Raw genomic sequence first — 17,996 nt, 5'->3', positions numbered from 1 at the left:
ACAAGTGCCTCGGCTCCATAGACTGCTCCAGTTGACTTTGGCTGTCCTGGCTCTCTGCAGACGCTTCTAGTTGCATTGACTTTGACATTTCTGTCCATTACAGGTGGTAACTTGTTTTAGACTGTGATTGCTGGGAAAGGCTTGTCTAGATCTAATTGGAATATTTAAGTGTCCTCACTGTTAGGACAGTTTTTCTGAAGGCCAACTAAGGGCTTAGTAAAACCATTCAACTGAGGCAGTACAAGACTCCACTCTTAGTATAAGGCTGTGCCACCTGAGTTTATGGTACTGTAGACAGAGCAACCCGGCTTGTTTTCGGAGGAAGAGAGGGCTGTAAAATCAGTACAAATGGAATTGTAATACAAAGGGTCCAAACAAACACTATGTATTGTAAAAATAAAGGGTTTATTCAAATACAAGTAGTTAGGGAGAATTCTCAAAAATGTGCTAATTCCTGCCACATTAGAGACCCCCAGCAACTTTACTGGATTTTGCGGACTTGATTTTTTTTTCCTGGAGAGTAAGATCCTTTTTCCCCACTCACTCATGTATTTTAATGTGATTTTATACACTTTCTTTTTGGTTATGGAGTTTAACCAACTCCATAGGCATCATCTTTTACCGTTGTCACACTGCACCTTCAGTGCAGAGCTACTGGGAAGTCTTCCAGATTTCCCAATGTTTAAATACCTTCTCTGGGATCAACTACTGTTTCCCAGAACAGTAAAGTGAAATTGACTTTACTTAGCGTTGTACTTGCTAGACCCAGCACACCCTATGTTACAATAGAGTGCTCGAGGTATTATTTAGCATCCCGTGTCTAAATGCTCATGTAACAAGTTTGCATCGACAGAGAAGACCCTGCAAGGACGACTTCTCCCATTGAGTTAGTGGGACCAATCAACACCAAAGTAAGCCACCTGGACCCCCAATCTTGGAGCTGGTTGAATTTCCTTGGAGTTGCTGCAGGAACCGTATAGCCAGGGAGAGGGACACCAGATTGTGTGCGTTACTTTTAAGCTGGCCTAAAGCTTTTGGAAGATCCTCCGTACTCCCACGAAGCAGGACTGACCAAGCCTGAGCCCCCTCAGCAGAGCGCAGGATCCTAAAAGCAAGGACAGTACACCTTGACAGCCAGGAGCCACGCTTATTGCTATTTGCTGTACCGCAAGGAGCTGAAACGCGAAACAGCCACTGAAAGTAAAGTTTGCCAGTTGCCCGTTTTGACAGTGCCAGTGCAGGAGTCCCCTGACGTCCTCCCTCTTGTCCCCACGACTGAAGCACAGGAACAGAAGACTTCAGATGCATCTTTTCTGCTTTACCAAAGTATTGTAAAACATGTCTAAAAGAACTTACCTCTTACTGTGGAAGTGCTTGTAACTTCTACAACTCACAAGTATAATCAGGTTGTGGCCCTATGTTAGGCAGATTACTGTGCAGTTCCCTTGGGGAACACTGCAAAAAGATTAAGGCTACAGGAGCAGCAGTAAACCCAATTGGTAGCAGTCTGCACCACCCAGATTTACCTGGTAGCTGTGGCTGAGCAGTCAGACTTCTCTCAAGAAGAGTACGGCAATATATAGAGTATATACAATAGGGCCAAAAACACAGTAGAGCAAACAAACACTGACCAGAGCTTTGAATAAAAAGTATATAGTTATTTATTTAAAACACACTTTAGGTAATACACTAGCACTCTCAATGAAAAGTAATCTAAAACAGTCAGGTAAGTATATACACATCCCTTGATAACTATCAGACAAGTCAGGGTTAAAGCACAACTATTTGTTAAGACAGAAGTGAGCGCTTAACCTAGATGGCACTCCAATAGTGTAGTTAAAGGGAGAGAAAAAGGCAGAGCATAAGAATAAAACAATTCCCAACACTTAAGAGTTCAGAGCAAGGGGAGAAAGGCAGGTTATACTGTAGAGCCAAAGTTCATAGGCCAGGCCCATTTTAAATGGAGCAAAGCGAAATGTGCCCAGGATCACACGGTTTAAAGTGCACTGAAAGTCTTTGCAGAGTGTTCAAAAGAGGTTGGGGTGGTTCAAAAGATATAGTTAGAGGTCTGGAGCCAACCCAGTATAGAAGCCAAGGATTTAAGGGTCACCTTTAGCAATCTGTAGAAAGGGGAGGCCAGGCAGGACACAGTACCTTAAAGAGAAAGGAAGCTCCAGCGGGGGTAGTTGTTCCTGGCAATGGTTGCAGTTTGTCGTTCCGATCAGGGGAAGAGAGGATCTTGTCGAGGAGGAAACTTGGAGTCATTGCACTGCACAGGGATGAAACCAGCCGCGGAGTTCCCGATGAAAAGGTGCATTTCTTTTATTCACGGTCAAAAGTGGTGAGCTTGGCTATCCTGCCGCCGGGATGCTTGGCACGGGCGATTCAACCAAGGGCCGTCTTTGGAAGGCAAAAAGGGTGAACTGGGTGGTCCCAACAGCTCAGAGGAAGAAGACTCGTCCAGCAGAAGATCTTCTCTTGTCGGGAAAGTGGTGAGGTAGCTGCAGCAGGGCTTCACCGGTGGTGTCGTCGTTGCAGATGGCTCAGCTTCGTCCCTCTTGGGATTCTGAGGTCCTGTGGCAGTTCCAGTCCCAAAGGCCCTGCTTGTATGCAGAAAAACCCCCATTCATCAGCTTAGCTGTCAATCACACATGCTAAGTGGTGAGCCAGGCGGCTCACCACTGGGCCAATCAGAGTAGAGTGCAACTTGGGTTGCTACGGCAACGCAGTTCAGGGTGCCTATTCCCCCCCTCCTCCCCTCCCATGGAACCCAGACAGAGTGGCACCACTTGGAGGGCTTCTGTGGAGAAGCCCGCCAAAATAGTGGAACAAAGGGCTCGACTTTGGTCAGAGTTGCAGAGGCGGACATAAATTCTGTTTTAGAACAGAGTTCTGGCAAAAAGACCCAACCGTTGATTTAATATTAAATAAATAAACCGGCGGTATCTTTAACATTGCACCAAAAAGTGGTGCGTTTAAAATGAATGGGAAAATCCCATAGAGAATATTCCGGTGGAATATTTTGCGTGGTAACCACTGCCACCAGCCAGAAACTTGACGGGGGGGGGGCGGGACAGTGTCCCCTCAAAAACGGACCCAGGGGCAATCGAATTACCCCTTACCAGTACTTCCACAATATGATGGTTTGTACTGGTTCTGTTCACAATTTTGGACTAGTAAAGCCAATGGTGACTTTACATGCCCTGGGAGACAGTAGTCAGTCCCAGGGTATGGAGTCTATGTTTGGGGGTCACTGTGACACCCCTCTGATACTGCACTGAGGGTGCTGTGTACCACACATACAGAAAAACAGATGATACCCTATGGAGTAAAAAGAAAGCCCATAAGCACATAAGTCAAAGACATACCTGAAATCATGCCTAAGAGTGGGAGTAAAAGAGTCCCACTCTTAGCATGAGAGAAAAAAACAAACCTCAAAAATCCAGCAAAGCTGCTGGGGAACTCACTAGGTTTGGGAAATTAGCCTTATAAGAGAATTCTCCCTAACACCCTACATTTGATTCTTCTTTTTATCAAAGACTCCTAAGAACGTGGGCAAAGACGTTTCCATTTACTTACCTGAAGTGCTGCATCCTATACAAAGACGTTTGCCCATTGACTTTGGCTTAGTCTATTTGAATTGAATGACTCTTCTAAGTGCTTTCTGAAAATATTTGCCCTGCTTACGAATATTTGTAATTTCTTGTTTTCTAATAACTTTTGCCTTTTACCAACTTTAAGAGTGTTCTGAATGTCAACAGAAGTTACCTGTGGGTGTAGGTTGTGTCTGTGGGCAATCCCAAAAGGGTCTTGTCTAATTCAGAAACTCAAGAGTGGTACAGTATTGAAGTATATTTGTTACTATTCTATTGCTCCCTTCTGTAGAAGGCTTTATAACTGACTGATAAATTGTTTATGCAAGAAACCTTGAGTGCAAGAGTTTATTTGAATACCTGTAACTGAAACTTTGTGTAACTCCAGTACAGCTCACATTTCCCCTCTTGAGATAACACGCTACCAAAACTGTGTAGTACAAGCTTACACCAAAGGTTGGGTTGTCTATACCAAAGGTTGGGTTGCCTATACCTGTAGTCATAGTTGTGTGTAGTGTTCCCAGGGGGTACTGCATTCAAACCTTGCCTAACACTTTGCACTCTTATCCATTACGGTTGTTGACGTTTAAGACCATTTTCTTAGTTGCAGTTACTTCTGCTCGAAGAGTGAGTAAGTTGCAGGCACTTTCTTCTAAGCCACCTTTTACTTTGTTCCACAAGGACAGGGTTGTATTGAGAGTACGTCCGTCCTTTCTACCCAAGGTTGTCAGAATTTCATTTGAGTCAGAAGGTGGTACTCCCCGCTTTCTATCCTCCTAGTAAGGAAGAGGGAAAGCTCCATGGGTTGGATCCTAGAAGAGCCTTGAGCTTTTAGCTCTCCGGAATAGCCAAAATCGGAGTGGACAAACAGCTCTTTGTGGGGTATACTGGACACCGTTTAGGACAGGCTGTTTCTAAGCAGACCTCGTCTAAGTGGATTATCCTCACTATTTCGGAATGCTACCGGTTGGCTGGTAAGGACCCTCCTGAGGGTTTACAGGCTCATTCGACCAGGGGCATTGATGCTTCGACAGCCCTCCAGAGGGGAGTGCCGGTAAAAAAATTTGTGATGCTGCAACGTGGTCCTCTATACACACGTTTATTAAGCATTACTCCCTGGATACTTCCCATGATCAGGATTTTGCCTTTGGTAAAGCAGTACTTTACTCTGCCATTTAATTGGGTATGTCTAAATTGTTTTCCCACCTCCAAACATGGTTACTACTTTGGGAGTATGTCAATGATGGGGAATACGTTGGAGGATGCACTCCATTCGAAGAACAAGTTACTTACCAAACTGGTAACGTTCTTTCGACTGGATGCTCCTCTAATGTATTCCTCATCGCCCTCCCAGCCTTCCCTTCTCAAGAATTTCCCATGCCTTTATAGCTTACATCCCGCAATGTTAAGTGCAGTCGATGCTGTGTACTGGCCATGTGTGCCACACGTTGAGAGGGTGAAAAAACATGAACTGAGGCTACGGGTGCCGTGCGTGCTACTTATAGCATCCGATGACGTCCCCCCTCGACTGAGGCCCACGAGGGACATTGACCCAACGGCATCAAGGAAAGGGCGCCCTCTGACAAAAATATTTCCGAAGCAGCACAGCTGTGGACATTACATGTCATACATGAGGAATACGTTGGAGGAACATCCAGTCGAAAGAAAATTACCAGTTTGGTAAGTAACTTGTTAATCTACATTCTGCTGTTCCCACAGACCCAGGGACACAAACACTGGCTGAGACTCTCATGGGGTCTTCAGCCAATAGTTGAAAGTTGCCACTTTCCATATGTACTTCTCCATCAGGGATTGAAACTAAGGAGGCAGTGTGGACCCCTGAAGGTTTACCCTTGGATCTGGGATCCCATTTCACATGGTCAGTAAACCCACAAGCATAACATTTTCCAAATCTTTTGACAAATGGGGGGGGTTTCTGCTGACCTCACTCTGGTTTGGCACCAGAGGTTTCACTAAAGTGACCTGGTTTACCCTCATGTTTGTGGCCGTCTTTTGGGTGGTTGGATTTAGAGTTCTTTGTCATTTTTCTTGTTCTGCTTCCCCTCATCCTTTTTTATGAGTGGTGCCAGAATACTTGTGAGTAGCCCTGTTGGCAACCCAAAAGTCAGAAGCCTTTGCTAGCTTCTTGGGATCAATCTCTTTTGAGTCAGCCAAATGCTGTCCCAACTCAGGAGAGCAGGTATCAAAAATATATTCCAACAAAAACTGATTTCTCATTCCTTGAAAGGTAGTTACTCTGTAACCCTTAACCCATCCATCTATGTTTTTCAAACATTCACACACCCAGGTAGCCCAAGGGGGTACCATCAGTTTGTTTGAGGGTCCTAAACCTCTTAAGGTACTGGGAAGTTCTCCCAAATCTAGCTATCAAAGCTAACTTCACATTGTCATACTCCAATATTTCAAGTTCCCCCACCTCCATTACGGAATCATTGCAACCTTGAGGAGCCTAGACAAAAGCCAAGGAATCAATTGATTCCCTGTGAGCCCCTGAATCTCATGATTGTATTCAGAAGCAGTCAACCAAGCCAAAATATCAAGTTTTGCATCATACATACTCACTGCTTCTTTGGGCAGGCGAGGCCTCTTTGGACTGGAAGAGCTAGAGAACTCTGGGATAGAAAAATGTTCAAGAGACAATGTTTTCATTTCAAGAGCATGTTGCATTTCTAGTTCCCGGAGTTTGATGTCCTTATGTTTAGCTTCAGCCTGAGCCTGTATTCTTTTGGATTCCAATTTAAGTCTCATTGTTTCAAGAGACGCACATTCTGGACTCGGTGATAAACCTTGTGGGCTCCCAGTGGACAAAGGTTGAGGCAAAAGGGCAGACTGGGGCATTGAGGGGTTCCTATCCTGGGACCCCTCTCCCTCCTCTGGCTCTTCTAAGACAGTAGAGTGCAACTCTGAATTATCATCCTCATTATCATTTTCATAATTTTCTGAATTAGGGTTACAGGCCTACTATTCAACCATTGGTGATCTAACAACCTTGTAGTAAATTTATATTTCTCTCCTTTAACAGAGAGATATCCGATCCTACACATCTTTCAGTTGATCTACTGTTAGAATGATCAGGGCTTCCTGCTTTAAGTTATCCATATTAGACATGTTACAATTGCTATTCAGTTTGTTTGAGGGTCCTAAACCTAATCCATATTAGACATGTTACAATTGCTATTCTAGTGGAGCTTAGCATTGTGAAGGTTTTTAGTTGAACAAAAGTAAAGGAAATACTCTATATAACAACTCTACAATTGATCCTCACTGCCTGCCACTAGTATTAAGCAGACCTTTATGCAGTACCCTTTGGGTGCACTACAATAACCTTGACCTCCTGTCAATAGGGACCCAAACTTTGGTATAAGTCTGAACTACACAGTTTGGTAGTGTGGCTAAGCAGCCAGGCTTATCTCAAGAGGGGTCAATGTGAGCAGTAATGTTGTGACGGAGTTACACAGTAGCAGTTATTCAAATAAACACTTTCTTGATAAAAGTTATTAAATTTACAGTCAGTTGTATAAGCCTTCTTCAGAAGGGAGCAATATAGGTAAGAATTATAATACCATTCAAAACACTTTTGTTTCTCTAAATCAGATGATACCCATTGGGGATGGCACACAGAGACTTCCTACACCCCCAGGTGACTTACATAGCTAGGGCTAGGGATTTATCACTGGTACATTTAGAGTAATACTGAGTTTGGTGTAACAGATAGAATAGAGGAATACAACAAAGGTTAACAAATAATTCACATACGGGTAAGGACTTTTAACATTTTCCAAAGGAGTCTCTCTGGGAGCTTGGACAGCCAATGTTAATTGCACAATGTCCAGGGGAGCTGAAGATCTTCTTTTGCAAGTAGGTTAAAAAGTCTTGCACAACATTTTTTTAGAAATGTTTGTTGGAAATAGAACACTTGAAGGGCCACAAGCTGGGAGGCTTGTGAAGGGCAAAGCTTTAGCAACTCTGCAAGGTAACCAAGACAGGTCTCAACCAAGCACAAGCAAGGCTACACAACAAGAGATAAGTTCTTACACTTTACAGTACCCCTGGTTAGAAGAAATGGTTCCAGCTGGCTTCTGTTCCTGTACAGCTCTGCAGATCCTGTTGTCCCTAAGCCTCAGTCGTGGGGACAAGAGGGAAGATGTTTGGGGACTCCTGCTCTGCAATAGGAAGGTCAGCGGCAGCAATGGGCAAACTTTAATTCAGTGGTTCTTCAGTGTTTCAGCTCCTTGCGTCTGACAGCAAATAGCAACACAGTGGTTCTCGGATACCACTTCAGACTTTCCTCGCATCTGGGGTCCAGCACTCTGTTGAGGTGGCTCAGGCTTGTTCAGTCCTGCATCAGGGAAGTCCAGAGGATCTTCCGGGCGCTCGGGTCCGACTTAAAAGTAATTCACACAATCTGGTTTTCCTCTCTCTGGCACTTCGGTTCCAGCAGCAGCGCAGTGGAAGCACAGCCAGCTCCGAGAGGATGTCCATACGGGCTTACTTTGGAGTTGATTGGTCCCACCAACTCAAACGGAGGAGCCGTCCTTGCAGGGCTTCTCTAGTCTATGCGAATTTGGTGCTTCGTCCAGTGGTCGACTCTGCGTGCCAAGCCAAAAAGCCTTGCCTTTTAGGTTTCTCACATTCATTCCAGCCTAGCTGTCAATCACACAGCAGGGTGGCTGTCCTTGCCGGACAGCCAGCCGGCCAATCCCCTTTGGGTGCGTTCCTGTAACCAAGTGGATTAAGCACAGGGAGTTTTGGGCACCTCCCTCACTGTCCCTGCCAGACATACTGAAGCTCGAGGCAGGCTTCACCCGTGGTATCCGGCAAAGACAAAATGAACAAAGCTGCGCAGATTAAATCTCAAGAAGGACCTTTCGACGAGAAATGGCGAAATAAGATGATCAGGGCCATTTTGACAAATTGGGCACCCTTTGGTTCTTTACCAAGGCTGTAATTGCAGCCCGCAGTAAAATCACACAATAGTAGTTAAAAGTAAACCACTGCCATCAGCCATTAATTGTAGAAAGTGTAAAATAAAATTGTTACATGAGAAAATAGACAAAGGGGATAGTATCCCCTCCACCACCCTATTGTAAGATAGTGTGTGCCGGTCTAGAAAGTTACAAAATGTAATTAACGTCAATTTCACTTCACTGCTCTTGGAGACAGTAGTTTATCCAAGAGAAGGTATTTAAACCATTGGGAAATCTAAGAGACTTCCCTGTGCCACTGCACATCTCACAATGTAAAGATGATGCCTATGGAGTTTGTTGGACTCCACAACCAAAAAGAAACAGGATCCAAATCACAGAAAATTACATGAGAGAGTGGGGAAAAAGGTCTCTCTCTCCGGGTTAAACATGTAAGAAGTCCTAGAGTCCAGCAAAAGTGCTGGGTGGTCTCGACGGTAGAGAGGAATTTGCACATTTCTGAGAATTCACCCTAACAGTCCATAGTCCCCTTTCCTCTATACACCCCAACCACCTTCCCCCGCTAGTATGCAAAGGGCTGATATGTTTAGGTGTAGCTAGGTTCTAAGCGTCTGATGTGTTAAAAAGTTACTGAGATGAGGCACCGAAGGGCGGGGCCTCGGCAGGCCGTTCACATGCCAGAGACCATGAGCTATACTAAATTTTAATGGGGAAGCTCAATTTTTTGCTGCCAAAGGTTCTAGTACCGTCCCCATGTTGGGAGACACCCACAAGGATAGAGGAAAGGGTACTATGAGTACTTTAGTCACTATGGTGAGTAACTTATAATTGAAACATTGCGCCGATTTCACTGCACCCCTCCAGTCACAAATATGGTGCGCCCAACCTGAACCCCTCTTTGGAAACTTTCTTGACAACCCAACAACCCAAAGTCGACAAATGCCTCCCTTGGACTGGTTGGCTTAACCAGTCCCAAGCATAACTGCATTTTGCGCCCTCTCAGGAAGAGTTGCGACCTCCACGGCCCGCAATTCACCAATAACCGGTGTCCTGTGCCATTGTACCCTTCTGGAACTCTAGAAACTGGATTACGCTCCAGAAAGTCCCCTCAGCCGAAACGAAGACCGAGAATTTGAGCAAATCCTGCCCCATGACAATCGTCTTTCACCTGAGCCTTGAAAAAGGCACCAATGCTACAAAGATCTTAAACTGGATGTCAAACTCCTCAAGAGCAACCACCAGGTCCATTGCAATTTCTTTTCTTCTGTCACCAAGAGCAAGAAGCCTGGACCAGTCTGTTTCCTCTCCCTGGGGACTGTCCTGTGTTAGGCGTGATTGGCTGGCTGACTGTCCGGCAAGGACAGCCACCCTGCTAGGTGAGTGGCAGCAAGGCTGGAATGAATGGGAGGAAACTGGTAAAAGGCGAGTTTCTTTGCTTGGAAGGCTGAGTCGACCACTGGAACAAAAGAACCGAAGACCGGCTTGAAGAGGATGGATGCTGCAACTCCTGGACCGTTGATTTGCCTGGTGAAGCCCTCCTGCTGGTCCGAATCGCTAAGTTCATCTCGACAGAGAAGCCCTGCAAGGACGACTTCTCCCTTTGAGTTGGTGGGACCAATCAACTCGTAAGCCACCTGGATACCATTCTCGAAGCTAGTTAGGATTAACCAGGGGGAAGGACACCAGCTTGTGTGCTCGAAGAACAGCTACTCGAACTGAAGCGACTCGTTTTGTTTGCTTTTTCGATGATCCTGTGCAGTGCAGGAGTCCCCCGACGTCCTCCCTCTTGCCCCACGACTGAGGCTCAGGAACAGTGATCTGCAGGAACTGCCAAGAATCAACGACTTCAGCTGCATTTGTCTGTTCATACTAAGGTACTGTGCCAACCAGATTGAGAGAAAGCCACTCGCACGGTGAAAGTTTGTGAAACTTTGCCAACTTGCAGGCCTAATCAGCTTGTGACCCAACAAATGATTCTTTTTTGCCTAAACTACTTCTGAGAACTTTTGCAAAGACTTTACCATTTGATACCAGAATGCTCTTTCCTATCCAGAACACTAGCCCATTGACTTTGGCCTGGCCTATTGACTTGAATTAAACTCTTCTGGTGAACTGAAACTATTTGCACTGTCTAACAGGTATATGGGATCTATTCTACTTACCTTGTCCCTTTTGCTTACTTCTAAGTAACTGAACTGTCATTTGGCTCCTATTTCAGGGGAGCTCAAACTGTCTCAAAACCTTAATTTTGTATTGAAATGCATTGGTATATAATAAGTTGTCTCTTAGTGAAATGTTTTCTAAATGATTGTTTAAATTAATAAGTGTTTTACCAAGAAACCTCGAGTCTAAATGTTTACTTGAACCACTGTGATTGAAAGTCCTGTGTGTAATTACTCGTACTGCTCACATTCACTCTTGAGATAAGCCTGGCTGCTTAGCTCGCTACCAAAAACTGTGTGGTACAGACTTGGACCAAAGGTTGTTTTGGCTTACACCTGTAGTCCTAATTGTGTGTAGTGATCCCAGAGGGCACTGCATGCAATTCTGCCTAACCAGTTCCAGCAGCAACTGTAGTGGACATACAACCAGCTTCGAGAGGATGTCCAGGTGGCTTACTTTGGAGTTGATTGGTCCCACCAACTCAAGGGGAGAAGTCGTCCTTGCAGGGCTTCTCTAGTTGAAACTAATTTGGAGCTTCAGCACAGCAGCAGGGCTTCACTGTGAAAACCAACAGTCCAGGAGTTTCAGCAGGCGGCTCTTCCAAGTTCTTATTCGGATTCCTTGTACAATGGTCGCCTTCCAAGCCAAAAAGTCTTGCCTTTTATGCAGGCTTCTTCCATTCATTCCAGCCTAGCTGTTAGTCAAACAGCAGGGAGGCTGTCCTTGCCGGCCAGCCAGCTAGCAAATCACCTTTGGGTGCATTCCTGTAACCAAGGGGATTAAGCACAGGGAGTTTCGGGCACCTCCCTCACTTCCTGCCCCCAACAGACATAATGGTGCCAGAGGTGTGCTTCACTCGTGAATCCTGCCAAAGACAAAATGAAAAAGGGGCCCAACCCTGGTTTGGCACGGAGAGTAAATCTCAAGAAGGACCTTTCCACAAAGAATTGGGGAAAAATTCCAGTCCATTTTTACAAAAATGGCACCCTTGGGTGCTTTACTGCAGCTGCAGACGCAGTCTGTGGTAAAAGCACACCACGGTAGTTAAAGGTAAACCACTGTCACCAGCCATTCATCGAGGAAATGTTACATGAGAAACTAGACAAAGGGGATACTAAGTAACCCCTCCAGCACCCTATTGTAAGATAGTGTGCTGAGTCTGGAAAGTTACAATGTAAGTAAAGTTAGTTTCACTTCACTGCTCTTGGAAAAAGTAGTTTATCCAAGAGAAGGTATTTAAACCTTTGGGAAAACTCAGACTTCCCTGTGTCACTGCACTGAAGGTGCTGTGTGGTACAATGTAAACAATGATGCCTTTGGAGTTTGTCAGACTCCACAACCAAAAGAAACACAGTGCTCAAGTCATAGCAAGAATACATGAGTGGAGAAAAAGGTTCTCACTCTCTCCAGGTAAAGAATTGAAGTCCTCAAAATCCAGCGAAGGGGCTGGGGGTCTCTATAGTAGAGCGGAATTAGCACATTTCTGAGAATTCTTCCTAACAGGGAGTCCTTATCCCAGAGAAGGAAGTAATTCCCAGTAAAGTCCCACTTGCCCAGACCCCTAGAGAGGGTCTTGCTGAGCAGGCTTGCCTCCATAGCCTCAAAGGGGGTGGCTCCCCCTAGGGAGAAGGCTTGAATATCCTGGATTCATCACACTACCATATCAGAATTTAGTTATAGCACTGAAGACCTTGACCTTTGAGCAATCTTTCCAGCCACTGTGCAAACCCTATGTAAACCTGTGAAACCGCTGTTACCTACCTGCTAGAATTCTGGAGACAGCGTAGAGGTAGGACTTAAGTATTTGAAATGTTGAGTGTCTCAAAGTTATTAATTAGGCTTGTAACCTGTGATGTATCGGTTTCCCAACTTTAGGAACAGTTGTTGTAAATGCTCATTTACCTGTGTAAATATGTAAGGGGTGTGTAACCCATTACCAAACTGAGTGTATACATGTTATCCGTATTTACTTAACTTTGTGTGTGTTGCTTGATGCAACCCGTTGAGCGTGTTGTACTTGTGTGGACTGCTGTTTCTCAAGCTTTGTGAATGTTAATTGTGCTCTGCATCAAGCCTACCTCCTTCAGTAGGTATGTCTCACTGTCCTGGCACACTAGTGCTGAGAGTTTTATAAAACCCTGACTGTGTCTGGTTCACTGAGTTGAGTCGGCTTCTCAGAACCCCCCCGCCAGAGTAGTTTATGAATAACTCTCTTAAAAGGGACCACGCTTTCTCTTCCCATCGTTGTTTACAAGTGATTTCCAACCATTTGTGAAGGAGCAAGGACTAAAACTAAATCCTCATGAAGATTATTTTTATGTCTCTTGTTCTGCTCCCGTGAGGAGTGCCTGGGGACTTTAACACAAGCATCAGGAGTATCCATCACGACAGTCACTCCTTCCTGTTAGGTTAGTCGTAGCTCGGTCACTTGGGATTCCACAAGAAACATAGAATACAAACAGTGCTTAAGAGATAATACCAGGTAATAATTTTCATTTCTTTAGACCGCCAGTATTCCAGCAGCCTGTTATATTCCTTGGGGCAGATGTAACACATCCACCGGCGGGAGATGGAAAAAAGCCTTCTATTGCTGCAGTGAGTATATTCCTAAAGATTTTGCCCTTCTACTTTTGACATGGTTTCATAGTAATTTTGAATTCTTGGAAATAATGTTTCTTGTACATGTAAAAAGAAATGCTTCTTCCAAAATTAAAAAGGATCTTAAGATTGCAATATGTGTATGATCACTTGATTTGAAGCATGCACTTTGAGATATTGCCGAATTAGATTTGGTGGAACCTTCATAGTACTATAGTTGGTCAGGGGAGAAAATTAGCATCAAGACCTAGCTATGAAGATTACCATTTTGAACTTGGTGAATAATTTAGTTTTTTCCACCGTGAGCAGGTGTTGGGATTTTAATCAAAAAATGAAAAATGTAACTGGTGTGTGGTTCCTTTAAGGCTTTGGAAGGGGCTAATTTGAGAGTAGAAGGCACTAATTCAAAAGCCCTTCTTCCATAGATTTACCCTGTTTAAAAATTGGACAGTTGGTGGTGAGTCAAAGTATGGAGGGATCAGATATCCTCCTTTTCAGTCTTCTCTGTTTACCACTGTTAAGATAGATTGTTTTTCCAAAATCAATACCTGGGATCGATTTAGGGTGGCTACCCTATTATGGTGAACAGTGAGAAACTGAGAACTAGCCAAACCCAATGTGAGGGGTCAGTATTGCGAGGCAGACATCTGCTTGTAGATTTCTCAGAATGTCATTGTAGTAAAGAAAATATGATGAGAAAATAACTTTCTTGCCCTACTCTACAGAGGAAGAGGAATTCCGTACCTAGTCTAGAGGCTAAGGGAACATTCTCTAGCATGGGTAAATTGGCCCTTACACTAAAACTTACCAAAGAAATTATATAACACAATATAATTAATATAAAAAAAATATCTAAATGACCTTCTCCTGTCCTGTGTAAGATTCCTTGCACAGGGTTCAAGTCCACTCCAAAATGTTTAACAAAAGAAGTATTGAACCACATCTTACAAGTTAAAAGTAAAAGTTCAACAAACAAAAATCCACTGTTGGTAACCCTTTCTTTCCTGGATGAAAAGATCCCCTTCCAACTTCCAGAAAATAAATGGCACCAATGGTAATCCTGGTTATGATCAATTGTCTCCTCTTACAGTAATTTGACATAGTTCAAAAGGTGGTGTAATATTCTTCCAACGTCTAATTCACAATTATTTAAGACTTCTTCAGTTACAACTGTACATTTAGAATATTTGTCACAATGCTTTCTCTGTACTTCTACTTCTGTTTTCAACAACCACTCTTCCACTGTTGGTACTAAGAAAAAAAGTCACCTTTGTCCTAAAGTGCATTACTGCTTCAACCACTTCAATGTGACATCTGCTGACAACTTAATATACCACAACAGTTTAAGTATTACTACTACTGATTTATTACTTCGGAATAGTCAAGACACTCCAACATCTTCAGTAGGCAAGACACTCTACCTTCTAAGGGCTTTCTTAAAAGGGGCAGCGTCTTCAGTCTACCACGAGAACAACCTGCTTCGAATGGATTGTGTCCTCCCACGTGTTCCTCATCTTAGATGCATCCTTGCCTTCAGCTTGCTGCTTCGGAATTTTTTTTTCTTCTTTCCACCAGAGGGCGCTCCCCTCAAGGCCGCGGCGTCGATGTCCCTCAGCGGCACCCTTCGAACACTGACATCGCCTGTAGAAGAGCCTTGAGCGCGCCCGCTGGCTTCAGTTCCGTTTTTCCGTTAGCTTTGCTTCGGATCGTTTCAAACAGCGCTTCAATCTTTTGTGAAGAAAGCTATGTCGTCTTCCTCAAACCTTTCCACACCGAAGACGGGATTTAAAAAATGTCTGAAATGTGGGAAGAAAATGTCTGACTGATCCACATAAAAATTCTTTGGTGCCTCGGTTCCGACCACCCAATTGAAGACTGTGGTTCGTGCCAGTCGATGACCCATAAAGCCTTGAAAGAAAGCAGAGGTAAACTGGCGATGGTGGAGTGTTCATCGAAGTCTACTTCGAAAGGGAAAGACTCGGCCGAGTCTTCGAAAAAGTATCGTAAAAAGTATGGGTCGAGGAGTAGATCGAGAAAGTCTTCTTCGTCATCCAAAAAGACAAAAAGACGGCATGGATCTCCCAATGGGAAGCCTTTCGAGTTTCCATGCAAAATATTTTTGAGAACATGGCCCAGACCCCCTCAAAGGCTAAAGAAGACCATGCCCCTGCTCACAAAAAACGTGACAGAGGGAGGTCCAAAACAAGAAAAGCTGATAAAGTCATCAAGCGTGTCATCGAGAGATTCTTCTCTATCACCTCATGAAAAAGACCTTTCGGTGCATAAATCGAAGGTGGAGGGAAACCAAATGGCTTCGAAACATCATATGCCATCGAAGTCGACATCAGCGCCATCAAAGACTTCGAAGGCCCTCGAGTCGAAAATTCCTTCGAAGGAAGCTACGTCGAGTTCACGTTCAATAACTTGGAAAGCTCCTTCGACAGTTTCCGCAACCCCCTCGACGATTACATCGAGGTCATCGAAGGTTCCCTCGACTACGTTGAAGGATGTGGTTATGACATGGGCGCCATCGACTTTTACGTCGATGCCCAAGCCTTTTATAAGGGAACAACTCACATTACCAGAAAAGGTTTTTCAACCTGAGAATAGACATGACTTTTTCAGGACCATGTCATCTATCTATGAGGGGGAATCATCAGAAGAGGAAGAAGTCACCTCTGCTGGTGTTAAATTTGGCACAAGATCTGTTCTAGAGGAATGAATGAATCCTCAATCAAAAGTTGATCTACAAAAATGTTTACAGACTGCAAGTGGTCTGGACACTTCTCCAGAGTATGACCTTGACAAGCCAGATCCATCAGAGCAGGCTGATGCGGGTTACAGAAAACTCATGGATAGAGTTACAGAATTTATGGGGTAGTGTAGAAGTTCACCAGTCTGTCAAGATGATGACATTACTGATAAACTATCAGGAACTCCTCAACAGGACCCCATTCTCCCTTTTCACATTGCCTTGCAGAGAAGGGTTAGTTCTGCATGGGAATACCCCACGGAATATCTGAGCAAACGCCCAACTCCAAAAAGTCTGGTAGTACAAGCAGCCACTTCCACAAGAAATGCTGCATACCCTACAATCGCTCCAGATAGGGACGTTAAAAAAGTGGATGCATGGTCTAGGAAGATTTTTACATCTGGCAGTATGGCTTTGAAGTCGACTAATGTAACCTGTACCTTGGCATGGTTCACCTATACCCTGTGGGAATGCATGTCAGCGGCAGCTGAACACATCCCAGAAGGTGAAGAGTGTAATGGGTTCCTAGCCGTTATAAGGGATGGAAAGGAGGCTTCGGGAGAATGCCTTCAATCAGGTTTGGACACAGCTGACAGTATCAGTAGGTCCATGGCAACTAGCACGGTGCTACGTAGATTTGCGTGGCTAAGAAAGTCTGGTTTTGCTCCGGATCTGCAATCCAGGCTTCTTAATATGCCCTTTGACGGCTCGAGGTCGTTTGGCAGCAAAGCGGATAGAAGTTTGGAGAAGCTGCAGACCTCCAAAGCGGCAGCAAAATCTCTCGGGTCCGCTATAAGACAACCGCAGCAACGCCCCTACACAGGCTCATCTTCCTGGAGGGGTTGTGCTTTACGTTATTATTCCTCAATTGGAAGAGGGCAGGCCAGTTAGAGGGTGTTAGGCAGAATCCTGTGCAGTTCCCTTGGGGAACACTGCAAAAAGATTAAGACTAAAGGAGTAAGCAGTAAACCTAATTGGTAGCAGTCCGCACCACCCAGATTTACCTGGTAGCTGTGGCTGAGCAGTCAGACCTCTCTCAAGAAGAGTAGGGCAGTATATAGAGTATACACAATAGGGCTAAAAACATAGTAGACCAAGCAAACACTGACCAGAGCTTTGTATCAAAAGTATATAATTATTTATTTAAAACACACTTTAGGCAATATACTAGCACTCTAAATCAAAAGCAAGTTAAAACGCAGTCAGGTAAAGTATAAACACCTCCCTTGATAACTATTAGACAAGTCGGAGTTAAAACACCACTATTTGCTAAAACAGATGTGAGCGTGTAACCTAGATGGCACTCCAATAGTTAAGTTAAAGGGGGGGAAGGCAAGGCATAGAAATAAAACAGTTCCCAACACTTTTAGAAGTTCAAAGCAAGGGAGTAAAGGCAGTATACACTGTAGAGCCAAATTTCATAGGCCAGGCCCTTTTTAAATGGAGCAAAGCGAAATGGTTCCAAGATTACAGTTTAAAATGCACTAAAAGTCTTTGCAGAATGTTCAAAAGTGGTTGGGGTGATTCGAGAAGTAAAGTTAGGACTGGGGCCAACCCAGTTGGAAAGCCAAGAATTTAAGGGTCATCTTTAGCAATCCGTAGAAAGGGAGGCCAGGCAGAACACAGTACCTTAAAGAGAGAGGAAGCTCCAGCGGTGGCAGTTGTTCCTGGCAGTGCTTGCAGTTCGTTGTTTCCACCAGGGGAAGAGGATCTCGTCGAGGAGGAAACGTGGAGTCGATGCACTGCACAGGGATGAAACCAGCCGCGGAGTTCGTCGGTAAAAAGGTGTGTTCCTTTTATTCGCGGTCAAAGTGGTGAAGCTTGGCTATCCGGCCGTCGGGGTGCTTGGTACGGGCGATTCGACCAAGAGACTTCTTTGGAAGGCGAAAGGGGCGAACTGGTTAATGCCACCAGCTCAAAGGAAGAAGACTCGTCCAGCAGAAG

At 44.6% G+C, this 17,996-nt stretch overlaps 1 protein-coding gene across 3 annotated transcripts in view; it reads left to right on the top strand.

Annotated features, from left to right (window-relative positions):
* Nucleotides 1–17,996, top strand: part of AGO2 (argonaute RISC catalytic component 2) — a 1,138,923-nt gene that overhangs the window by 801,691 nt on the left and 319,236 nt on the right. For 2 of the 3 annotated variants that reach the window (XM_069621684.1, XM_069621683.1), the window contains exon 14: nucleotides 13,207–13,297. The exons of the other annotated variant lie outside the window; for it this stretch is intronic. In XM_069621684.1, coding sequence (XP_069477785.1) covers nucleotides 13,207–13,297 — 91 coding nt within the window. The remainder of the gene's footprint in view (nucleotides 1–13,206; nucleotides 13,298–17,996) is intronic. 3 annotated transcript variants of the gene reach the window in all.

The sequence above is a fragment of the Ambystoma mexicanum genome, chromosome 5q, assembly GCF_040938575.1.
Source record: "Ambystoma mexicanum isolate Mex_15411 chromosome 5q, UKY_AmexF1_1, whole genome shotgun sequence".
Classification (NCBI taxonomy): Eukaryota; Metazoa; Chordata; class Amphibia; order Caudata; family Ambystomatidae; genus Ambystoma; species Ambystoma mexicanum.
Note: the sequence above shows the minus strand (reverse complement) of the source record. Positions and strands in the feature narration are given on the sequence as shown.